Below are 26,269 nucleotides of genomic sequence, written 5' to 3' on the forward strand. Positions count from 1 at the left end.
AGATTACAAGGAAACAGTTCAGAACTGAAAATTGTAGCCCGAGTGATTAAGGAAGAACCAAAAGTTTTATTTTCAAGGCTAAAGATCAAAATATTTAAGACCTCTTCAGTATTTTTTCTCAATGAGTACCATAGGGTCCTTGCCACAGGCACTCTATGGTGATGTGCGGATCCTAGGATTACTTAGTAGATTGATTTTTAAAATGTATTTGTGGAAAGTAATTTGAAAATAAGTATACCAAAAAAAATTATATCATATGTAAAGATACACACACACACACACTCAGGAAAGATGAAGAAAGGAATTAGGGATGGTGATCACTCAGAAGGGGAGAATGAAAAAGAGATGGGAAAAAAAAGAAAAAGGGTCAAGGTAAACTATAATCATACTATTCTCTTTTTAAGGTTTTTCTTGGGACATTTTTATTTGTGAATGCTATAATTAAGCATAAATATCAACAGCAATAGTTTAGCCATCTTTTCCAGGTATGCACAAAAATGATGCAAAATAAAACTGGTTCTACTCTTTAAGAATATTCTAGTGACTATTCATATAAATACCTCAAGTTGACTTAGAAAACAAAGACCTGGACATTCTGAGGTATTAGCAATCAGGTGATGAGCATATTGAAAGAGAGATGAACCACTTAGGTCAGTGACAAATGGATACACATTTACTCTCTCTCCTTCCCCAAATTCCACTGAGATTATAGGATCCACAGCAGAGAATTCCATAACATAGATGAGGAGGGTGAGGTATCAGCCCCAAATCAGAGATTTTGAAGAATTTTTTTAAAGATTGCAAATAAATGGGCTTCCCTTGGTGGACAAACCATAATGGAAAGAGTATACCCTTTAAGAATGTAGAAAAGAAAAAAAAAAAGAATGTAGAAAAGAAGGTGTAATCAGAGGTGAGAGTCATTCTTCCCGGGGTGGAGAAGTCCCACTGAGCAACAAGCAAGATGAATTTTAAATATCCTATCACTAGAAACAAATCTGTGAAATTTAAAATCAAGGCTAAGACTATGAAACTTTCCAGAGAGAGGAAACCCAGATCACCTACAAAGGAACAAGAATTTTCATGGGAAGATAGCAGTGTTCTCATCAGTATCCACGGATCAGTATCCACGGATGTCTAATGGAATAAAGCCTTCAAGCACTGAAGGAAAATAATTTTGAAACTAGCATTCTTTGTCAGCCAAATTACTAATGAAGTGTGAAAGCAAAAGAGACTTTAAGAGGTAGAAGGATACGGAAGCCTTATGAAGGTCCTAAATAGGATTTTTTTTTTCATTTAAACATGGTAGGTTAAACATATATTTGTCTCCCAATTTCCAATAAACTTAAAGGAGTTTTTAAAAAGATTAAAAAATATAAGAAGATCAAGAGAGAAAAAGATAGCAGGAAAGGGATGGCCACCAGATTTCGGGACCAAAAAACAGATGGCTGTCTAAGAAGAGAGGGGAAAGCCAAATACCTACTAGAGTTAATCTGGAGGAGCAAGGTAATTTACAACACCTTTGGAAAGGTTCCCAATACTTTCTTTAATGGAATGGTTGACAGTTGGTGTAAGAAACAGAGCCTTAGAGTCTCTGCAGCCAGGCAACAGCCTGACAGGTCTACTCTTGAGAGAGACTCCAGATTGGAAATGCCAGAAACAGCAACTGAGAATGGAAACTGAGTGAGTCTCCATTCTGAATGGTGACCGCCAAGTCTTTCCTCCACGTGCTCTGAGAGTACTGTAACCAGGAATATGTACTCCCCTTCCTCACCCTCATGCTCATCTGCTCACAGCAGTTTGTTAGATTCCTCTTTGAGGAAATCGATCATCCAAGAGAAATGACTACAGGTAATGACAGCTGAAATAGAGAAGTTCCTGTCCAATCACTAGTTGGGTATGCCTTGCTCTCGACATGTGAGCACCCATTAGTGCTCATAGAGATTTCTGTCAGCTTTTTCATTCTCACTCATAAAAATAAACAGCCCAGGGGAAGCAGACATTTGTGGAAAACCACTAACAAACAGAGAAAACAAAATTAAATAGAAAAAAAGCAATATAACAAAACTCAGAGGCAATAAACAATGCCAGGATCAAAAGAGATGAAATAATATCAATCATGAAATAAGAACAGGATGGCCAGAGAAGGAAACATTAAAACTTTTAAAAAGGAGAATTTAAAACCTCTTGGATATTAAAATGATTGATAGTAGATACATAAATGTAACATTTGGAAGTCAAGCAACATTTTCCCAGAAAGTAATCAAAAAAATTAAATACAGAAATTGGGAGACAAAAGATAAAAAAAAAAATAATCAGAATAGCAGTCAAAGAGATCCAACATCTGGATAATGGGAGTTCTAGAAAGAGTACAAAGAAACTAGGAGGGAGATTACTCAGAATAATACAGTATTTTTCAAAACTTAGCATATGCATTGCCAAAGCCACAGAGTGTCTCATTAGTTTAGAAAAGAAAGAAAAAAGATTCACATCAAAGCAAATTACCATGAAATTCTAGATTATTAGACACGTAAAAGAATCTAAACACTTCCAGAGAGAAAAATGTAGGTCACCTGCAAAGGATCAGTAACCACAATGGTTATCAGACTACTTGAAACAACATTTGACACTAAAGAGAGAAGTATGCCTCTGACATTCTGAGAGGAAATATTTTCCAAATTAAAATTCTATATCCAAAAAATTATTAGTCAAATACAAGGATAGAATAAGAATATTGTCAAACATGCCAGATAAAATAATTTTCCATTCTATGCATCTTTTCTTGAGAAGGTACAGGGAGAGGTGCTCTACCTAAATGAGGGTATAAACCATAAACGAGTGCCCAGGAAATAGGAAATCCAATTCAGGAGAGATGACTGGGATCCCCAGGAGAAAGAAGAAGGGACATGTGAGCTTGACGGCTGTGCAGCAGGCCTGGGGGACAGCCAGACACATGACAGCAGGATGAAGGAGGTCACCAAGAAAACAATGAAATCAACAGGATATCCGACATATTTTAGTGTACTCAGATTTTCAGCTGGGTCAGAGAATTTGGAGATGATAAATGATGGGTACACACAGAGCTATAACACAAACACTGATTATTGATACAACCAAAAAATGGGTACCGATACTCTAGAAGAACCGGGAGGAGGTTCTTTGGTGCAATGTGTGTGTTTCTGGGGGTTGGGAGAACATGCAAGAGACCTAAAACCTCATCCTATACAGTGGGTGTTGGGGGGTCAATAATCTAATACCTCAAGCCAGAAAATAACAAATAGCAGTATGAGCATATTTTTATTAAATAAAAAAATCAATACTTGAGAAATGAGTTGAGAGTTCAGAATGATCTCTCATTCTTTAGGGAGAATTGAAAGGCAGTGGAAGGGAAGAATGTTTTCCATTTTAAGCCATGTGCAACGATTTTACCTTTAAAATTATGAACATGAATTACTTTAGTGAAAATGGAAATAAAAATTCCAAGAAAAAACTGAAAATATAAGTATGGTCAAAATGCGAAGTGAACTAAAACATGCCATGATTTGACCTATTGGAGGAGGAGGAATGGGGGAGAGAGAGAGAGAGAGAGAGAGAGAGAGAGAGAGAGAATATAATTGACCTTCAGTTTTTTAAGTTGCAAGAATTTATAATACAAAGTTAACTTTTTTTTGAGTTACTCGTGCTTCTAGGATCCAATGTGAATAATATACTGAGTAGTCGTGATACAGGCTTATTGGTTTCTGATTTTTTTAAGAATTACTCTGTATCTGGGGGATCCCTGGGTGGCTCAGTGGTTTAGCGCCTGCCTTTGCCCCGGGCATGATCCTGGAGTCCCGGGATCAAGTCCCACATTGGGCTCCCTGCATGGAGCCTGCCTCTCTCTCTCTCTCTCTCTCTCTGTGTCTCTCATGAATAAATAAATAAAATCTTGAAAAAAATTTTAAAAATGTACTCTGTATCTAAAGTGCAAAATATTTCATTATAATTGTCAGACTGAATGCTAAAAACAAACCAAAGAAACAGAACCCTTGGCCATGTAATAGTGCTAGGAGAGTATAGGAAGCTGGGGAGAGCCTAAGTGCTGAGGTCAGGGTCCCTAATTTCCTCATCCTACATTGGAGAGTCAAGGATGAAGCCGATGGCATAAGAGTAACTCAAAGAAGCAGCTTCATTCACTGTGTGAAGTTCAGGAGGAGCACGGGAGGGAAGGGGAGTTAAATGTCTCATGCGTCATATCGGGCAGTTACCATCATAGCAACAGCCAAGTGTAGGTCATCAAGATATGAAAGCAGAAGCAAAAGGGCTCATCGTAGGATTCATTTGTAGGACGACTCATCAAACTCGTTACTGTTGTTTTTAACCACTTGGTAATGGTAGGAAGCCTTAAAATTAGAGAAACTTAAAAGAGCATCTCTGAAATAATGAGAAAATACTTGGCAGTGAAAACCACACCCCAATCCCAGGCATATTTTGAGGAGTTCTTGCACATTTCATTTGCTGCTGCAGCTGCTAAGTTCCACTGGTACTGAGAACACGGAGTCGGGCTTTATGAGGGACATCGACATTCACGGACTAAAGAGGGAAGAGGATTTCTTTTTTTTTTTTTTTTTTTTCCTGATAAAGCTTTAATTGTGGGACATGAGCAGGTACAATATACGTGCTGTCACCAGGGCGATTGTGCCAATGCAATCAGAGTAACCGAAGCCTGATTCCTCCTCTGTGACGCTGATCAGTAGTATTACTCCTCTGCCTCCTCATCAGGGTTTTGCAAGAGTTCGAATCCACGCAAAGCAAAGCACTCACACATTTATAAAGATAAAAACAGATGTGAGCTCTTCTGGGACCCAAGTGGCAAGGAAAACCATTCTTTAAACAATTTTCTTGTAAAAAAAAACAGAAACACTGAGAGTATTTTCCTTTGAGAGGCGTGGATTATTAAACCATCACATTTCTTAGGTTAAATTGTCCCTTTATTTTTGTTCTTTCGACACAGGAGAGGTTGAAATGAGGGCTTGCTTTAATATATTAAAGCGTTCTGACATTTGAAGGTATATGTGGTGGGGAGCGGCAAGTAGAAACCAAACCAAATCAAACCAGAAACAATTTTTTGGCTCTCAGCTGCAAACCCCTTTCTTTGCCCTGCTTTGTAGTATTGGAGCTGGAACTCTGCACACATTTCTTGACGTTGGGGTTAAGCTTTATCAGCAGAGGGTGCTGGAGTCACTAGAATGATAGTGACAGCAAATCCACCCCCCCCCCCCCCCCCCCCGTTATGGCCCCATTAAGAGTGAGGGAGCTACGGGAGGACTTCCAGCTGCATGTCAGGCCGCCTCTCCATCATCCCCACACCGCCCAGTAATGGTGGACTGCTTTTACAAACCTGTACTCACCGAGTTTCTCCACCTCCAGCAGGCTGTGCTCCACCATTCGGCAGGAGAGGGGCGCCCTTTGGTTGGTAGTTCCTTTTTGGTCTTCTCTTCCTCAGCACGGGGAGGGGTGTGTGTGTAATGCAAAGCCCAAGGCCAAGGTGGGGTATAATTAAGCAAGAATGCCAAAAGACTGTATTCTCAGAGGAAGGTGGAACTGGAAGTAAATACAAAACAGTCCCCTTCTCCCTAGGGAACTGTGGGAACATTACTTTGGCCTAATCAAGGCTGTCACCACAGTCTGCTGTCCTGTGAATGTGCACCCCAAATTCTCATCACCAGGCTGGTCTTTAGAAACCCCACATGACCAATTTACTTTAAAAGTGCATCTGGTGCTTGCTTTGGCAGCACATATACTAAAATTGGAAGGATACGGAGATTAGCATGGCCCCTGTGAAAGGATGACACGTAAAAGTGGATCTAGGGGCGCCCTGGTTGGCTTTAGTGTTAAGCATCTGTCTGCCTTTGGCTTGGGCTTGGTTCATGATCCTGGAATTGAGCCAACTTGGGCCCCCTGCTGGGCGGAAGGGGGCTGCTTCTCCCTTTCCCTGCCCCTCCCCTTGAAAAAAAAAAAAAAAAGTAGATCTAAACTTGGGAATTTTCAAACCTGGAAGAAAAAAATGAGAACTAAAAGACATTCTCAGTTTCAGAAGTAACTGCTTACCAGAACAGAGACCTGCATATTTTAAAGAAAACAAAATCTAGAACTCAAAGGCAAGGGTCAACAAACAACAGCCTACAAGCTAAATCTTGCTGCCTGCTGTTTTTGTAAATCTAGTTTTATTGGAACACAGCCGCACCCACCCATTTAGTATTCCAAGCAGACTTGACCCACCCTTCTGCCCACAAAGCCTAAACTATTTTATCTGGCCCTTTTTTAGAAGCTTGCCAACCCCTGGCTCAGGCCACTTGACATTTATTATGATTACTGATGTGGTTGGATTCTGGTATACCAATTTTTGTTTGTCCCTGTGGTTTTTTTTGCTTCCTGTTCCTCCCACCTTTCACTTTCTTTTGGATTACTTGAATAATTTTTAATATTCTATTTTAATTTGTTGGCTATAAATATGCGTTCTTTAAAACGGTTGCTCTAGGGATTACAAATATACCTAAGAAGTTTTCTATTTAAGGGTTAGTATCATTCCTAATATTAGACTTCATGTAAATTGGAAAAGCCTTGCAGCAATAAACTGAAACAACTCTGAGACTGAATATAAAAATGGACAATGGGTAGACCTCACATGACAACAAACGGACTCAGGACCTCTGCAGCAACCAGTTTAGGTCGCCAAATGAAACCCCTGCAGCCAACTACCCAGAATGGTCAAGATTTGTTTGGCGACTGCTAACATCCTGACTTTTTGTCCAGACTCAGGACCAATCTGAGAGCCAAATATGTTCCCCCTAACAATCACGTTCGATGCCTGCTGCTGGCTGGCCAGGCTCCAGCTTTCTCCTGCCATTGATCTCCAATCAGAACATGCCTGCAGCTTTGTTTCTCATTATAAAGCTTTCCCATTACAGACTTCTGCCTGCAACTCTGCAAAACACAAGTGGTCATGTTTTGCTGTAGCAAGATCTGAATCTGAATGAGCCTGTCCTCATTTCTGGGTGTTTTTTTTTGGGGGGGGGGGGGGTTATTTCCACAACTCAAGTGTTCAGCAATACAATAAATGTGACATGATCATCTGTTACTGCATATATGAACAAAGGTACATCCATAAATTGAAAGAAAAAAGCCCCCAACTAGAGTTTTATTTCATTTCCTTAAATGTCTCTCTAGTCCAAAAGAAAACAAGGTATTCTCCTGGCCTCTGCACATTGGCTGAGTTGGGGTTCTTTCATCGGGGAGCTGGATCACTTACAATTCCACCTTATCCTTCACCCCCTGTACCTGGGAAGCGCAAAGATCAGAGGTGGAGGCCTAGGGTCCTCTCAAGTCTTTCCTGAGACTGTGCAGTTCTGGGCCTGTGCGTGGCCTTCTGGATTCCCTGATTTACTCAAGAGTCCTTCAAAGCCCCTTTACTCCAACCCCCTGCCCCCCATCTATCTTCCTCCCCAGACTTCCGGTGTGTGTACCATGTCTGACACTAGGCAACTGTAAGTAATAGTTTTAAAGCCTTGAGAGCTCAGAGAGGGGTAAAACAAAGGCAAATTTCTGAATTAAACCCTCAGGGAAATGCCACACCAGTCAAGACACAACAATGTGAGAACAGAGCGCCCCTCTGGCATAGTCATGCCACACCAAGAATGTCTTACAAAAGAGGCTACTGCCTCTTTATTAAGCGCTGCTCCAGTTTTAGGTTCTTATTATATTCCAGAGTTTCAAAGATTAGATTCTAAAAGCTTTTGCCAACTTAATAGTTGTCTCAGTAAAGGGAAAAGTCTTTGGTGCTCACTACTCCACCATTTTTGGTCATGTCACTATGTCACATTTTAAAAAGATGAAGTTTTAGAAATGGAGGACAGATTAGTGGCTGCCACGGGGTGGAGGGAGAGGAATAGCAACAGGAGGCATCTTTGTGGTGTTGGAGTTGCTCAGCATTTTGCCTATGATGGTGAATACATGAACCTACACAAGTGATAAATTTAGAACTAAATAAATTCACACATACTATATAATACAAGTAAAACTAGGGAAATGTGTATAACATTAGTGAATTGTATCACTATCCTAATGGTGATATGCTATAGTTTTATGAATACTGAGGGGAAAAAAAAAATCAGAGGAACAAATGTACAAGGAATCTCTCTGTATCATTTCTTAACAACTGCATGTGAATCTACAACTATCTCAAAAATTTTAATTATTCAGCTGATTTTTATGCATCCATAAATGATAGAAATTATCTTTAGATAAATCTAAAATAGCTCTTTTAATAAGTAAAATAAAATTCTCAAGAAAGCATCATACTATAGAATTATACTGATCTTTTTTAGTGGGACATAAAATAATTGAGCATTTCGCAGTTAGTGGAAACTTAGGATTTGATGATTTATGGTATGTTTGGAATGAGGTTTACTTACAGGTCCATTTTGGTTTACATCGCTAGCTTTGGCACTAACCATCAAAATGTCTGTAATAAACAGTGACAGTAACAGGATAAATGGAGTCAGGAAGCATATAATAATTATCCACAATTCTGTTAACTACATGTATAAGACAAGTTCAGGAACAATGGGAAAGTAATATATGTAACTTTATTAAGAAATGAAATATAAATTATAAACTACCATTTACAATTAACTTTTGTACACCAATACTTCAGTATTTCCACTCATTAAAATAAAGCAAATGTAACTCAAAATGCTAAGTAATTCTTAGTTTGTGACTAAATTCTCTAAAGAACACAATATTGATGAATATTCAACATTGTTAAATAAGGTATGGGTGGTTATTTAACCTTAGTTAACAATCACCACAGACATCAAAATGATCATGGTTAATACCAACTGCAGCATTTATAGAATATTACTTAAGCCCAATATTGATGTATTAAATGAAAATACAGAAAAAAAAATCAAAGAAACTGGTATTTATGGCACCAGGTTAATGCAGATTTAAAACCATCTTTGTCAAAGTTTTAACACTGGAAGAAAGTTAAATGTACCTAAATGAGACATGACGCTATTTTTGGTAATACTACAAATTTTGTCCTCCTATGGGTATTACTATTTTAGTTTTCTCCTCTATATGAAAAACTTAAGTATGTTCTACTTATGTATGGATTACCTCATACATATAACATTCTATAAACAAATGCATTGGTAACTAATCTATTAAGGCCATCATCAAGTCTTAGAGAAACTTTAATGTGTCTTACAAAGGTGAGGTTAGCCTACAGACATGGAATAGGTTAATAGGAATAAATATAATTTTTCTTTTACCATGTTTTCTTTTCCTTTTAGTTGGAATAGGATTTGGGGATGGGGTTACTGAAAGCACCAGGGTTCAACAAATTTACATTTTACCAAAGGAAAAAGATTCTTAAAGAATGCAATGTTGGGATCTAATGTTATTCTTACAGCATAATCTCCATTTTAGTTAAAGTGATACCATAATGATACTGTAATGCTTTAGACAAAAATTTTAAGATACATCAATGACCACCAAGTTTCAAAGAAAATGCAGTAATCAAAATATTTAATTGTCTTTTCATCAAGCTTTTACAAACACATTCAGTCTTCATTGTCTGAGCAAATCAGTTTTAGCTTCTTCATAGTCCTCCATCTGTCTTTTAACATGACACCTGTTCGGTTGTTGAATTTATAATGTAACAGTATTTTAGACCAGTTTCCCTCTCCGTATTTCCTCACACCAGATCTCAGATTCTTGTCTTCTTCCCAAAGCCATGCCTTTTGATAAAATGCAAAAACAGTTATTCACAGAAACAATTCTTTAAAGAACATACTTACTATAAATCCAACTGTTTAAAATCAAAGTGATATTAGTTTCTTAAGGATGGAAGAATTTGCATATATGTATTAGATTTCTGTAAGAGCTTATAAGATTTCTCAGGGTCCTTACTATTACCGTGCATTTTATCTAAGCACAGTATGGCTCAGCTGCCCAAGATCAGATAGCTACACAATTGTAGAGCTAACCCAACCCAATTCATCAGACTTTAAGCCTACATTGTCTCTTAGATGCTTTTCTACAACTGTCATGAGGCTGGTATTCTGCGTCCCTCCCCCTTTAAAAAGATTTATTTATTTTAGAGAGAAAAAGAGAGAGACAGAGAGAATGCTCGCACACATGTGAGGGGAGGAGTAGAGGGAGAAAAGCGGATTCCTTGCTAAGCGAGGGAGGAGCCCAATTTGAGGCTCAATCTCAATCTCACAAACCTGAGATCATGACCTAAGCTGAAACCAAGAGTTGGAAAATCAACTGAATGAGCCACACAGAAGCCCCCAGATGGGTACTTCTTAATCCCATGTATCTCTAAACAGAACTTATGAATATTTAATACTTCTTTAAGGAACCCAGAGAAAACCGACTTCTATGACAGGCAAAGTACGCATAGCCATAAACCTCAACTCTTCCTTAAAACAGATTCTTTTTTTGAAAGTTTTTTTTTTTTTTAAGATTTTATTTATTTATTCATGAGAGATACAGAGAGAGAGGCAGAGACACAGGTAGAGGGAGAAGCAGGCTCCACGCAGGGAGCCCAATGTGGGACTCGATCCTGGATGGAGGATCATGCCCTGAGCTGAAGGCAGACGCTCAACCGCTGAGCCACCGAGACGTCCCCTTAAAACAGATTCTTGAAAACATAACTAATTAGACGAATTCAAAACATTTTATTTTGGAGAAAAATGGCTGAAGATTTTAAAAAATCAAGTTAGTACCATACACAGAAAAAAGTTATTGATAGTTGGCATTTGCTACAGGTGAGACCAACTAACCTATTCCTTATGCTGACATGCTGAAGGAGCAAATGATTATGTGAGTGTTTATTTATTGTGTCTGTGATTAGTTTCCCCAGTTGAATTTCCTATTTTCTTTAAAAATCCATTCATCATCAAGTCACAAAAAGATAAATACTGTATGATTTACATGAGGTATCTAGAATAGTCAAACTCACAGAAACAAAGTAAAATGGTGGCTGCCAGGAGATGGGAAGGGACAATGAGGAATTAATGGGTACAGAGTTTTAGTTTTGCAATATGAAAAAGTTATATAGAGATTGGTTGCACAACAACGTGAATGCACTTAATGCCACTGAACCATACAGTTAAAAATGATTAAGATAAATTTTGTTATGTATGTTTTACTACAAAGACATAAAAAAGTTAAGAAATGATCAAGGGACTTGAGAAGACATTTCTTCAAAGAACATACACAAATGGCCAGTAAGTGCATGATAAGACGCTCAACATCACTATCATTAGGGAAATGCAAATCAAAACTACAAGATATTACCTCACACTCATTAGCACATCTACCATCAAACAAACCCAAAAAAACAAAATCTAAGCACCAGAGAAAAACTAAACGTTGGTGAGGATGCAGGGAAATTGGAATTCTTATGTACTGCGGGAAGGAATAAAAATTGCGTGGCCAGAATGGAAAACAGAATGGTGGTTCCTCAAAAAAATTAAAATTACCATGCTATCCAGTAATTCTACTTATGGCATATACCCAAAAGAATTGAAAACAGGTAATTGAAGAGAAATCCATGGGTATCAACACCCATGTTGATAACAGTGTTAGTAGGCAAAACTTGGAAGCCATCTAAGTTATCCACTGATGGATGAATGGATGAACAAAATATGGTATATAAATACAGTGAGATATCATTTAGCTTTAAAAAGTAAGGAAATTCTGACACGTAACTATAACATGGATGAAACCTGAGGACAATTATGCTAAGTGAAAAGAAGTCAAACGCAAAAGGACATATACTATAGGATTCCACTTGTATGAGAGGTACCTAAAACAGTCAAACTCGGGAGATAGAATGGTGTTTGCCAGAAGCATGGGAGAGGGGCAAATGGGAAGTTATTGTTTAATGGATATAGCTTTTGTTTTGCAAGTTGAAAAGAGTCCTGTGGATGGACAGTGGTAATGGTAGCACAACAATATGAATGTTTAATGCCACTGAACTATATACACTTTAATATGGTTAAGATAATAAATTTTGTTACGCGTATTTAGTACAATTAAAAAAATTCCTACTCCGCTAATCTGATGCACTATTTAAAAAGAACTCAGGGTGGCTTCCAGAAGACAGACCTGAGATGAAGACTTGTAAATGGCTCAATGCCATAAAACTGGAAGTGACCATAATTAAACCTTGTTTGAGATGCTTGTCTTGGCAAATGTGTTGTCTCCTGAGTGCCTAGTGTACATGGCTAATTGATCTCTAGACAAAAAGAAAGAAGACATGCTCCTCTGATGGTCTACACTGACCAACCCTGCCTAATTCTGTCACCACTCCTACAAGCTTCAATCCACTGCTTGTCACTGATGCTAAAGCAAAAGAGATGTAAATTTTTCCACGTGTGGGTGAACAGTTTAAGAGAGAGAAATGGACTTACAGATTAAAAGTACTTCAGCAGGAGGTTATTAATCTTTGGGGTCACATAGATCTTTGAGGATATAATCAAAGCCGTGGATCCATCTCATAGAGAAGTGAAGGTTACAAAATTTTATGTAACATTTCAGGGGCTACTTAGGCTAACCTTAAAAAAATAACTGCTTTTACTGTCCCCAACTGTAGAAGTTGCTACAGTTTTGTTCAGTTTTAAAGACTGGTTCTTAGTTTATGCAAATTTCATATATACACCATAATTTTCTTGTTTGAATATGAGCTAATTACTATTAAAGAGTGCACAGATGATATCTGATACAATACAAAAGCTCATTTATTTCAAGAAATAAATAATATTCTCTACCTGAATCTTACTTAGGTTCTTGGATACAAGTTTAAGCAGTATTTTCCAGTGGATCACATACAGCAAAGGTAGCAAGCTACTGCCAAAATCCAGCCTCAGGCTGTTTGTACTGTCCAGAAGCTAACAATGGTTTTTACATTTTAAAAGGCTGCTTTTAAATGAGAAAAAAAAAAGAAAAAAAAGAAAAAATGTGATAGAAACTATCTATGGCCCAGGAAGCCTATTAAAATACCCACTACCTGGCCCTTTATAAAAAAGCTTTGCCAAACTCTGACCTAGAAGTTAGTTATAATTTTGTCAAGTGAAAAAAAAAAATAATAATTTTGTCAAGTGAAAGTTAACTGAAAACTACCATTTTTAAGTATTTAATGTTTTCTTCTATTGAAAAAGACCAACTTTAATTTGATATATTGTTACTCTGTGATTATGCCTTCTTTTGTTATGAATGTTTGGAATCTTAATTTCATCTATGTTTTAAAGGTAAGTGTCTTGAAAAACATCATATGGAACAAGATCATATAACCAAATAATAACATAATCTTTAAAAGTTTAAAGAGGCCTGGGCGCCTGGGTAGCTCAGCTGGTTAAGCACCTGACTCTAGATTTGGGCTCATGTCATAATCTCAGGGCCATGAGATCGAGCCCTGGATGGAGTTCTGTGCTGGGCATGAAGTCTGCTTAAGATTTTCTCTCTCCCTCTCCCTCTGCCCCTCCCCTCCCTGCCTGCCCCTGCAGGTGCATTCTTTCTCAATAAAAAATAAAAAAATAAAAAAATAAAAATATTAAAAGTTTAAAAAGGCCAACTCCTACTTTCAAGAAAGGAGTTGGATGACACATTTGGCTTATCAGTGACAGATCAGAAAGAAAATGTCAGGGTAGCACAATTTCATGAGTCTACTCTTGCTGACTCTTCTAGATTCCATCCATAATATCACATAGTTAACAAAGAATTTAAGATATTTTAGGATATATTAAAAAAAAAAAAAAAAACCTGTGCTTTTTGTGCTATTCTGTCTTTTCCTTTTCTTGAAAAATTAAAAATAGAATCAATAACAACAATAAAAATAACAACCCTGGTCAAGCCCACAACCCAAAAAGATACAAAGAACATATAACAAATTAAAACACCAATCTTTTTCTTTCCTAAGGCTAAAAAGGTTTTATATAACTTATATTTGAAAATTATATATCATCTTTAATGCCGTTCAGAGGAAAAAACAATGGTTTATAATGCCTAAAGTGATACAATCTATAGTAAAAAAAAAAAAAGTTATATAGTAATTTCCATCATATACTATCTCTGGGAAAAAAGTCTTTCTTCTTGAAAAACATTTACTTTTCTTCTTTAATAGAATAAACTTACAAAAGGAAGTCTCAGTGAACTGTGATGAAGCTGGTAGAAATACCTATCTGTTTAACAGACAAATACAGCAAGGAGAAATTACCTAATCAGGTACAGAGTAGTGCAATAAACATTTTTTAAAGAATCAAAATGTTAATAACACAAAGTAAGATAAAATCTGTTACTCATCTGAAAAAAAAGTCCTACTCAAAAAGCCAACAGAGGAAAGTAGAAAATAAAATGAGACACTTGTGATAGCCACAGAAATCTTTTTTGGCACAGTAAGCAGTGATAGACAAATCACCTATATTCTAATTCTAAATTGCATAGTTGATTACCCACGTTTTTTTTTTTTTAAATTTTTATTTATTTATGATAGTCACACACACAGAGAGAGAGAGAGAGAGGCAGAGACACAGGCAGAGGGAGAAGCAGGCTCCATGCACCAGGAGCCCGACGTGGGATTCGATCCTGGGTCTCCAGGATTGCGCCCTGGGCCAAAGGCAGGCGCCAAACCGCTGCGCCACCCAGGGATCCCCCACATTTTGTTTTGAATGCAAAGAGAGAGAGAGAGAGAGAGAAACTGTTTTTTAATATACGTCTATTAAATAACACCTACAAACTCACTGAGAATTGTTGCCAGAATAACTACTGGGAAAGATCAATTAAAATATGAGGCAGAGACTTCTAGTTTGGGGACTGACATATAAAAAGCTTGCAAATATTACTCCAGTTCTGACAAGAAAAAAACTAAACAAACTGAAAGTCAACAACTCTTTGTAGATCTGTCAGAGAACTAACATCAATAGGTAAACTGCTGCCACAAAACTAGAAAAACATAAAGGTGGATACAGAGAAACTCAGCTTACCAGGAACAGAAGCTCACAGCTGGAACCAGTACTGACAGAAAACTTAACCATGATGGATGAACTGATAGAGGCACACTGTGGACAAGCTTGAGTTAAAAAAAAAAAAAAAAAACTCCAGATGCCCAGTCTTAGCGGGGCCACAAATCCAACTCATCTCCACTTAACTCCAGCTCCCTCCACCCTACCATCATGGGAGGGAAATGCCCAACTTTTGCCCCTTCTAGCCATCCTTTCTCACTGAAGAGGGGGAAATAAAAGCTGAGAAGCATATATGAAGGCTTTAGTCTAGGACACAAACTCACTAAAAGAATCAGAAAATCACACAAAACTATAGAATACTTCTTCTCTTCCTCCTTCATTTTACCATATTATTTAGGTTCCTGTAAATCAACTGTCTTAGCTGAAAGAGCCATCTCAGGTCCTTACTAAGGAGCCAGGGAAAACCAAAGACAGCAAGGGAGACAAAAATAAGGAAATTTTAGCCTCTGACATGGGCTAGAGCAAATAGTAAATAAAGCCTAACTCTGAGCTACACAAACATAAAACCTTATGCCCAAGATCAGCTTTCCGCCATTCCTTTTACCTGATACATCATGTACAGCTATCAACAAAAAAATGGCAAGATACACTAAAAGGGAAACAACACAATCTGAAGGGACAAAAGCATCATCAGGCTCAGCTATGAGAGAGATTTTGGAATTATCAAACTGGAAATTTAAATAACTACGATTAATGTTAAGGGCTGTAATGGAAAAAATGGACAACATGTAAAAACAGATAGGTAAACGTAAGCAGAGAAATGTAAACCCTATGAATCAAAAGGAAATGCTAGAAATCAACACACAGTAACAGAAATGTAGAATGCCTTTGATGGATGAAGAATCAGTGAGCTTGAAACTAAAAATAGAAACTTCCCAAACTGGAAAGCAATGAGATAAAAAGAATGAAAAGAAAAAGAGAGAGAAAGAGAGAAAAGAACAGCCAAGTACTCTGAGAAAATTACAAAAGATGTGGCCTATAGATAATGGGACATCAGAAAGAGAATAAAAGAAAGAACTGAAGTAATAATTGAGAATTTTCCAAAATTAATGACAGATGCCAAAACAACACAAGAAACTCCAAAGAAACAAAGTAGGACAAATGCCAAAATATCTACACCTTGGCACATCATATTCAAAGTAAAAATTCAAAGACAAAAAAATATGTAAGACTTTTGGCTGCATATATAGTAGCATATGGTCGGCATTTCTCCATTCTCCTTTGGGAATTCACCCAACAGCAACAAGGAAAGAAATAAAATCCCAAACTCTTACAAAAATTAGAAGACCCCTATGATCTGATTCATAATATAGGTGGAAGGGGTACACTATTGGTGAACTGACAGAAGGTATGCAAGGAAGCAGGACAGAGCCACTCTGCCTAGAGATCTGAGAAAGCCTGTGGATGTGCAATTTTGCAGAGTAAAGAAAACCTAGCCTGAGGTACGCACCCTGAATTCGTGGTGTGCAAGAGCAGGAAACTCCCCTCATCATGCAGTTGCTCTAAATAGTAAAGGTGGTGGTGCAAAATAAGGAATCATATGGATAAGCAATATTTACAGGAAGCAAATCAGAAGTAGGAACTGCTTGCTATGTTCACTTGAGCCACAATAGTTATTAATAGTTATTCCTAACAGCCTGGAATTTGACCCTAGCCCCAGTGTCTGAACATGAACCATCTAAGGGGGGTAAAAATCCTTAAAGGAGAATAAGAAAAAAGTAGAGTCACCTTCAACTTCTGGCTGTGATAGAAAAGGACTAGATTTGTTCATTTGCTATAAACAACTAGAAAACTAGATAAACTACAGGGAACAATGGTTTGAAACACTGGACCAATGGCATAGGACTAAAATCACTGAGTGCAGAAATGAAGTCCTAAAATTAACCCATCTGAACTTTCTGAACAGAAAAATTCCCTGGGACGCCTGGGTGGCTCAGCAGTTGGGCATCTGCCTTCGGCTCAGGGCGTGATCTCGGGATGCCTAGATGGAGTCCAACATTGGGCTCCCTGCATGGAGCCTACTTCTCCCTCTGCCTCTGTCTCTGCCTCTCTCTGTGTGTCTCTCATGAATAGATAAATAAAATCTTAAAAAAAAAAAAAAAAGAAAAGAAAAATCCCCTATTCAAATGGTTTCTTTTTTTAAGGCACAGAAGGACCTTATTTAAATTGGATTCTTATTCAGAAGATATGAATATAAAAGCTTATAAGGTGGATTTAAGTCCCACTTTACATTGATAAATAGACCTATGATAGTACTGTAGTAATTCTAAATAAAGGTCATTATCAATATGCAACTTAAGGCTATTTTAAAAATACAGGTGAAAATATTTTTTTTTGGAAATTTGAACAGGTAGATTGGTCAATTAATCTAACATGGCAAAATCAAAGACGGTGAAGTGGAAACATTTTACATTTAAGATCTTTTAGAGTTGAGCAGAAATGATATAAAATAATCATCGTTAATGTCCACTATTATTTAAATATAATAAATACCTGTTTCTTCCTAGATTGAGGTTTTTTAGAAGTTACTGGATGACTGTTCAAAACAGGTCTTCTCTTGTTGTCAGTGGTTTGTCTGAATCTTTTCTTTCTTCCCCCTAAAAGTGGAAATAGTTATCAAAAACTGTTCCAAATTATAATAAAAAGGGGATGTTTTTAAAGGTTACCATGAAATTCCTATCTAGTATTTAGCTATCTAAAAAACAAAACAAAAACAAAAAACAAAAAAAAAAACAACTGGGATGCCTGGGTGGCTCAGCATTTGAGCGTCTGCCTTTGGCTCAGAGAGTGATCCTGGTCTGGGGATGGAGTCCCACATTGGCTCCCTGCGAGGAGCCTACTTCTCCCTCTGTATCTGTGTCTCTCATGAATAAATAAATAAATAATAAATAAAAAGAACTCTATCTGCTTAATTTTTTTCCCCTTTGAGTCTGGGAGCAGCATAGTACAATGCAAAGATCAGTTTCTGAAAATCACAGGTGGTACTGAATGTTGTTGATTCTTTTATAGGTCTTCAAACAAGTTAGCTCACCTTCCAGAAGAACCTACCTTTTTTCATCATCTGTTATAAAAGGAACAGTACAGCCCGGGAGGCTCAGCGGTTTAGCACTGCCTTCAGCCCAGGGTGTGATCCTGAAGACCTGGGATTGAGTCCCAGGTCAGGCTCCCTGCATGGAGCCTGCTTCTCCCCCTGCCTGTGTCTCTGCCTCTCTCTCTGATTAATAAATAAATAAAATCTTAAAAAAAAAAGGAATAATATTTATCACATAGGATTGCTGAAATTTTCTTAAGATAATGTTTAAGGAGTATTTGACTTAGTGTAAGAAAACAGCCCTTCTTTCATTCCTTCTTTCTTATTCATAGTCAGTTTAGTAAGATAAGAATGTATTTGTAACTGAAAAGAAAACTGTTAAGTATTGAAAAAAAATTGTTGGGCAGCCCAGGTGGCTCAGCAGTTTAGCACAGCCTTCAGCCCAGGGCCTGATCCTGGAGACCAGGGATCAAATCCTGCATCGGGCTCCCTGCATGGAGCCTACTTCTCCCTCTGCCTTTCTCTCTCATGACTAAATAAATAAAACTTAAAAAAAATTGTTTATATAAAAAACCTTAATCTACAAACAGAATTAAAAAGAATTTAGCAAGATGGATATAAGATCAGTAAACAAAGCTCAATAATATTTCTGTTCATTAGCAGTAGTTAAAATATTGACAAAAAAAGATAGTATTTACAATACTAACAAAAAATATATTCTTAGAGATAAATCATGTAAAAGTGGTTTAGATGTGTATATCTAGTAAATTTTAAAGCTTTACTATATGTATGTGTATACACGTTATAAGAAAATACATATAAGACACGTTATACACGTTATAAGAAAATACATGTAAGACAATCTAAATAGAGTAATATACTTCTGTTCATGCATAGAAGACTTAATATAATTAAAGCCTATAATTAACACTAATATATAATAACTGTCCATTCTTTCTGAAAAGTATATTACAGCACAGTTTCAAATCAAAATTTCAACAGAGTTTTTTGGTAGAACTTAACATTATTCTAAAATTATATGTGTTATGAGTAGTCCACCACTGGCCCTGAGCATCCCTGCAGTTTTTGCTCAATGTACAAGGCTTGTTTCCTGATACTAAGCAGTTTTATAGTCAAATAGGCACCTAAGTAGGTCAAAGGAACCATAGCCTGACCACCATGTAACTACTCTCAGGAAGCAGACTGGCTGGTTTGCTATGCTGTTTTGCTGCTTACTCAAAAAGTGGTAGGCCATTTAACACCAAATTTCTCAGATATAGTACAACCTATCTGCCTGCACAGCATCTATCTGGGGCCACGTATTGCCTATGGGACTCAGGATAAAGAAACCAGCACAACAATTCTGATGCCATGCTACTGTTTTGCTCTGACTCATTAAGTCGTATTATTGCCTACTTTTGGCACCTACAGAGTGGTAGCAGTTTTTCTTCTTGTGATCTTCTATGAAGTTCGGTTTTTTCCTGACGACATGGAAGATCAAAATACCAAGAATAGTCAAGATACTCCTGAAGAACAGTAAGATGAAGGAATTTCCCTATCGCATACTGAGTTATTATGAAACTACAGTAATTGAGACAATATGGTATTGTCGCAGGAACAGACCATACATGCTAGTCAGACTCTAGTCAGGAAAATGGAAACCACACTAATTATGAACAGAGATTTTCATACTGCAAACTGTTTAAGCAGGTGCTAGAAGACTAAAATAGCAAAAAAGGAAATTAATAAATTAGCAGAGATTAATAATTACCAATGAAATTCATAATTACAGTTGGGAGGCTTCAATACTGTCTCTCAGTAATTGCTGAAACAAGTAGGCAAAAATAAGCAAGCATACACAAAATCTGAACAGCACTATGAATCAACCTGACCTCATATTTACAACAGAATTCACATTTTTCTCAAGTGCATATCAACACTCACCAAGATAGACCATATCATATACAACAAATCTTAAATTTAAAAAAAGAAAGAAATTCAGGGCACCTGATGGCTCAGTCAGTTAAGTGTTTGCCTTCGACCTAGGTCATGATCCCAGGGTCCTGGGGTTGAGCCCTATGTTGGGCTCCTGGCTCAGCAGAGAGCTTTGCTTCTCCCTCTACTCCCATTTGCCCCCCATTCGTGCTGTCTCTATTTCTCTCAAGTAAATAAAAATCTTAAAAAAAAGAAAAAAAAATCCTACAAAGTATATTCTCTTCCAAATAGAATTAAATTGGAGAGCAATAATAGAAAGATATCTGAATACCCTTAAATATTTCAAAATTAAACAAACAGCTTCTAAGTACCCTGTAAGTCAAAGAAAAAAAAGTCTTAAGGGAAATGAAAAAATATTTTGAGCTAAATGAAAAAAACAACATCTCAAAATCTTTGGGATGGAACTAAAGCAGTAATTAAAGGGGAGTTTATAGCATTAAATGCACATATTAAAAAAGACTTGGGAATCTATGAATAAAAGGCAACTCATATATAAAGGGGAAGAAAGGCTGACATCAGACTTGTCCACAGCAGCACTCATAAAGTCAAAATATAATGGATCAGTATCTGCAAAGTTGTAAGAAAAATATTTCCAAAGAATATTATATTTGGCCAAATTCCTTTAGCAAAAAACAGTATACACTTAAGGTACAGCATAGTTCCATAAGTCAATGGCATTGTAATAATGTTGTAAGGGGACAGATGGTTAGCTACCCTTGGGTAAAGACAACATAATATATAGTTGTCCAATCACTATGCTGTACACACAAAACTAATGTAACACTGTATGTCAACTATACTTCAATAAAAAAAAGAAAAGAGCATCTTCCACCTTAGTGATGATAAGAGTATGGATCTGTCAGGGGTTGCCACCTGAAGAGAGTCTGCCTAGAGGGGAAGCCATCACAGAGGAAAGTAGAACTGAGAGAGATAGAGGAAGCAGGTCTGAGGTGAATGACTGAATTGCTGGATCCAGCCACACTTGAAGGTAATGTACCTCTGAACTTATAAATAGGAGCCAATAAATTCTCTTTCTCGACTCCCTCCAAATAATAGATCTTCTCAGCAATATAAGAATTTAGAAATTATAGAACCTATAATCCCATCTTTTTAAAAAACCTAGTCAGGGGATCCCTGGGTGGCTCAGCGGTTTAGCGCCTGCCTTGGCCCAGGGTGCGATTGTGGAGTCTAAATAAATAAATAAATAAATAAATAAATAAACAAACAAACAAGCAAGCATGAAATCAATTTAAATACAGATTAAATTATTTTGGGTATTATGACTAGTAAAGAGAATTCAACAAATTTTTATCATATAAAATAAAACTAAGAAAAATTGGGAATTGGTAGGAGAGGGCAGTTTTGTTTTTTTTGCTAATATCACTCTTTTTAGATAATCAATAGTCTAAAATTTAAATTTATGATTACAGAGGCAAGCCTACCCAACCTCTTAAAGCATTTCATATTCTTTATTCTTCATTTTGGAGGAATCATATAGATTATGATATACTTCTTATGAAACAGCATTTACATAAAGTTCAAAATGTAAATGTGTTTTAAAGTTAACATTTAAACTGATCACATGTTTCTAAATTTTTATTTGACTATTTTTCTACTGATGTAGTCTAGCCCAGCAATTAAAAGCATGGGCTCTGCAGGCAGAAGGTCTAATTTTGCCTGGCAGACTCAGTCGGCAGAGCATGAACCTCTCAATCTTGGGGTTGTGAGTTCAAGCCCCACGTTGGGCAAAGAACTCACTAAGGACACCTGGGTGGCTCAGCATGAGTGTCTGCCTTTGGTTTAGGGTATGATCCTGGAGTTCTAGGATCGAGTCCCACCATCAGGCTCCCTGCATGGGACCTCCCTGCCTGTGATTCTAGTTCTGTTCACTATTTCTGAGATCAAGTAGATTTTACTTAATCTCTTTTTGTAGCGGCTTCCCCCTGCATAGAATGGGATTATTTAAAAAAAAAAAAAAAAAAAAAAGGCACTTTTAAGATTTTTGAGGACTAAATGAGTTTACATACTGTTTCACTGCATGCTAAGTTTTTTCTGCACAGAAAGAATTTAGGTAGTTTTCTTTCAAGTTTTCTGAATCACTCAATTTTTTAAAAGTACATGACAATTTTACAAATCTGAAAAAAAAATTTTTGTAAAGGGTGTTTTAAAAAAATTTGAAAAAAACTGGTTAGCATAAATAAAACTAAATCCGTTAATTATGAAGAAAGGGTACTGTGTACCTTTTAAGCAAAGTGGAATTAAAAAAAAAATATGTATGTATATATTACTAACATCTAACAAAAAGTCAAGAAATGTACTACAACTCAAAATCTTCTAGGCTCAATATCCATAGCCAGTGTCAAACCACTCTGCAATGGGGTTACAGTTGAGTTTAACTACTAATCAACTACTTAGAATCTAAAAAAGTAGTATAAGTTTCCATTTCTTTGAATTTTGTATTATGAAATTAAAAGCCCTGAATCCCCAAATTATTTTAGTTTAGAATTATGATTCTTAGCCATTTTGCAGCAAGAGATGCAGAACAATTTTGGAGTAACAACATGAATTATTTGAGTTTAACTTTACCATCTTTAAAATGAGGAGGATGATAAGATCTATGGATGTAAATGTTTTAGAGCTATAATTTACAAATATTAGTTAAGACTAGCCCTGTCATCAGCCATCAGTTATGAACTAATTTAGTCAATTAATACTTACTGTAGCTCTACTATGTCCCTGGCATCAAGTTGGTACATCTATTATTTTCATACTGACCAATAAGTTGCTAAGTGTGGATCAATAGTTTAAAAATCCTTGTATTCATTTTCATTCATTACCTAGAATGTAGTGAGGCTCAATAAACATTTGCTGAATGAATAAATATCAATGAGAAACTTATAATCAAATTTTAATTTAAAATAATTATGGACTGCTTTTAAGATTTTTTGGGGGGTTAATGTTGTTTTTTAAATCCAGTGATCCCTTTTATAAGAATAAATTCTAAATGCAAGGAAGAGAGTAGCTAGATTCCACAGTCAATCCTCATTATTCATGTATCCTGTATTTGTGAATTTACATCCCTGCTAATAATTTGTAACTCAAAAGTCAATACACAGTGTTTTTGTGGTCACTGGTGGACATTCATAGACCAAAAAATTCATCTCACCTGATATATGTGTTCCCAGCAAAGGTTAATAAACACGATAATTCTCTGCCTTTCTGTTTTAGCTCTATTATAAATATGTCTTTTTTAGTGTCTATTTAATACTACATTTTGTGTTTGGGCATAATTTTGCTGTTTAAAATGGCCCCCAAATGTATTGTGGAGGTGTTGTCTAGTGTTCCTCAGTGCAAGAAGACTAGGATGTTCCTAACAGAAAAAATGTGTTAGCTAAGCTTTACCCAGGCACAAGTCACAGTGCTACCGCTATCAAATCAACATTATATATTAAAAAGTGTCTTTAAACCGAAACATGTAAACATTCTGAGCAAGACTATATATTTATATTTATCAGTTGACAAAGCTGGTGACAAGAGGCTCAAAGGAATCTAACCCTGTAATTCCCCTTAGTATTTACTAGTTGCAGTGACTTTATAGAACATAACTACCATAGTAACAACTTCCATGTTTCAAATAAGTAACTATTTCAAGTTGCTGAATAAAAGTTAAAGTAGAAAAGCAGTGTGCCAACATAGCAAAAGTACTCCAAGCTAGGCAATCAGAATAGCTAATTTTCTAAATTAAGTACTAACTTTCTAAGTTAACTCTATGGAGGTATGGCATTTAATCCTTTGTGCATCAGTTTTCTGAAGTGTCTGTGTGTTATGATGGGGAGGTCAGGGGCTGGATCAATTTCAAGGACACATTAATTCTCCACTTCTAATATTGAAGTAAGAGTACTCACTTTGAAGAGTTTCCACTCTTTCTTCTTTCCTATTAAAATCCTGTTGTTGGCTTCCATGTTTTGACTTATATCGAAAGAGATTCTTGTGAGACCTAAATTAAACATAAAAGCATGGGATTGGTTCCATAAAAAGTAGAATGGCTATGAAAAAAAGATGATTTGTCTTAATCTGTTATAGACCTTCTCCTACTTCAGGTTGTTTCCTTGCTGAGTGTCCCATCTAAACCTCTGGCCTCTTAAGATTTTTGTAGTCCGACTTCCTCTCCTCCCATCACTTAATTTCTCTATCTCATCTACTTAGAAATCAAGATTCTTTTGACCTCCTAATTATATAGGTGAAGGAAAAAAAAAATCCTCAGACTATCAGCTATTAACTTTCATCTCTCTTGTGGCTTTTAATTATCAAAATAGGAATTCCAAAATTCCTTTACACATAATGATTATTTTTATAGCTTCCAAAAAGAGCTTTTTTGAAATGAAGGCTGTTTGGAAATACAGGGTGTAGCAAAATTTTGACAACACTGCAAAGTTGGTATTATTTCAATTTTTATAAAGGAGCTAGTTTAGATGAAAAAAGTAGTTTACCTAAGCTTAGGAAATGATTTCACCACCACCTAAAATCTCTATTTTTACCTAAGTACACATGCAACCTGCTAATCTGTTCTCTTTCTCCCTGTGCTCTAATGTCATTCTCAACCTCTTCACCAGCTCCCCTACTTCTTTTGCCCTAAAACCTAGCTCTCCCTTAGGGAGAGTATTTCTTTTCTTTGTGGCCTGCTCAAGTAAAGACAGGCTTAATCTTCTACCTTCTTATGAACCGAGTCCCAGAGGTGGGTCTCTATACTTCCCATTTCCTAACAAATACCACTTTTAGGGTCCTGGTTCCACAGAAATTTTAGCCCTTGAAGATTCATGCCACTGATGTGTATCTCCATCTACCACTCTTCAGAATCATTCACTAACCTTGCAAGCACTTTCCATCATTCACAGATCTTTCTCTACCCCCCAAGGATGGTTTTATCATGTTACTTCAGTGTTCTCATGGATAACCCATATATAATCCTGACCTCTCAATTCCTCAGTTCCACTGACCTCCCCCACACCAAATCAAAACCTCGCATCACGGTTCCTGTTCAGCATCTCAGCTGCTCTATCTCTGAAATCATTCATGCAGACTTTCTGTTCTCTGAACATGTTACATGTCTGTAACTAAAATGTAGATTAAACAGAGTTTTTCAAGTAATTTCATAAAATAGAACTTGGGATATTGGGCAACTCCGGTGGCTCAGCGGTTTAGTGTTGCCTTCAGCCCACGGCATGATCCTGGAGACCCTGGATCGAGTCCCACATCAGGCTCCCTGCACAGAGCCTGCTTCTCCCTCTGCCTGAGTCTCTGCCTCTCTCTCTGTGTCTCTCATGAATAAATAAATAAAATCTTTAAAAAAAAAAAAAAAGACCTTGGGATATTCATCAGAAATGTAACTGTCCCCCACCCCCAGCAACATATCTTTGTTTCTAGGGCAGAATTAGAATTTATTAAATATTGGCTTTAAGTTCAAGGACTCCCTATATGTGTATGCTAGTAATGGCCTTGTGGAAACAATGTGTAACAACCCAGGATCCCAGAGGCAGGTCTCTATGGTTTGGAATTTCAATACATGTCAAGGTCTTGAATACCTGTTGAGATAAGCAGGTACCTACAATATTCTCTAAATCATAGTATTTATATGGCAGTTATTATAACATACTAAGTCTGTATGAAGTGTTTCAAAGATTTTAAAAGATAGATAAGAAATATGTCAATTGACTTCACCTTAATAAGGATAGTGTATCCCCTGAGAATTCAGTTCCTGCAGGCTGTTTGTCACTAATATTTCAAAAGAAGAAAAAAATATGTAAGAATGTAAGCAAAAGGAACTTTGCACAAGGCTATTACCTACTATATAATCAAGTCCTATTTCAATTTATACAAAATATCTTTGGAAAGAAACTCTGAGGGCAGCCCGGGTGGCGCAGCGGTTTAGCGCCGCCTGCAGCCCAGGGCGTGATCCTGGAGATCCGGGATCAAGTCCCACATCAGGCTCCCTGCATGGAGCCTGCTTCTCCCTCTGCCTGTGTCTCTGCCTCTCTCTCTCTCCTGCTCTGTATCTCTCATGATTAAATAAAATAAAATCTTAAAAAAAAAAAAAAAAAAGGAAAGAAACTCTGATAATACATACTGAGAATTACAACATGGATAATTTTTGCCCAGATGTGCTTACCATATA

General features: G+C 36.8%; 1 protein-coding gene and 1 non-coding gene across 4 annotated transcripts in view; one reads left to right on the forward strand and one right to left on the reverse strand.

Moving 5' to 3' along the window:
- The first annotated feature begins 5,755 nt into the window (after positions 1-5,755).
- LOC112932692 (U6 spliceosomal RNA) lies at positions 5,756-5,860 on the forward strand. Its single transcript, XR_003237530.1, has one exon. It is a non-coding gene; the product is annotated as a U6 spliceosomal RNA (small nuclear RNA).
- A 2,745-nt stretch (positions 5,861-8,605) lies between these two features.
- TERF1 (telomeric repeat binding factor 1) overlaps positions 8,606-26,269 on the reverse strand; it is a 37,312-nt gene continuing 19,648 nt past the window's right edge. Inside the window, exons 7-10 of one of the 3 annotated variants that reach the window (XM_026012574.2) lie at positions 25,816-25,869; positions 24,003-24,094; positions 17,565-17,668; positions 8,606-9,779 (exon numbers count right to left, since the gene is read on the reverse strand). In XM_026012574.2, coding sequence (XP_025868359.2) covers positions 9,603-9,779; positions 17,565-17,668; positions 24,003-24,094; positions 25,816-25,869 — 427 coding nt within the window. In that variant the 3' untranslated portion in view covers positions 8,606-9,602. The remainder of the gene's footprint in view (positions 9,780-17,564; positions 17,669-24,002; positions 24,095-25,815; positions 25,870-26,269) is intronic. The other 2 variants (XM_026012584.2, XM_026012591.2) reach the window with 2 other exon arrangements.

This window comes from Vulpes vulpes, chromosome 13 (genome assembly GCF_048418805.1).
Source record: "Vulpes vulpes isolate BD-2025 chromosome 13, VulVul3, whole genome shotgun sequence".
Classification (NCBI taxonomy): Eukaryota; Metazoa; Chordata; class Mammalia; order Carnivora; family Canidae; genus Vulpes; species Vulpes vulpes.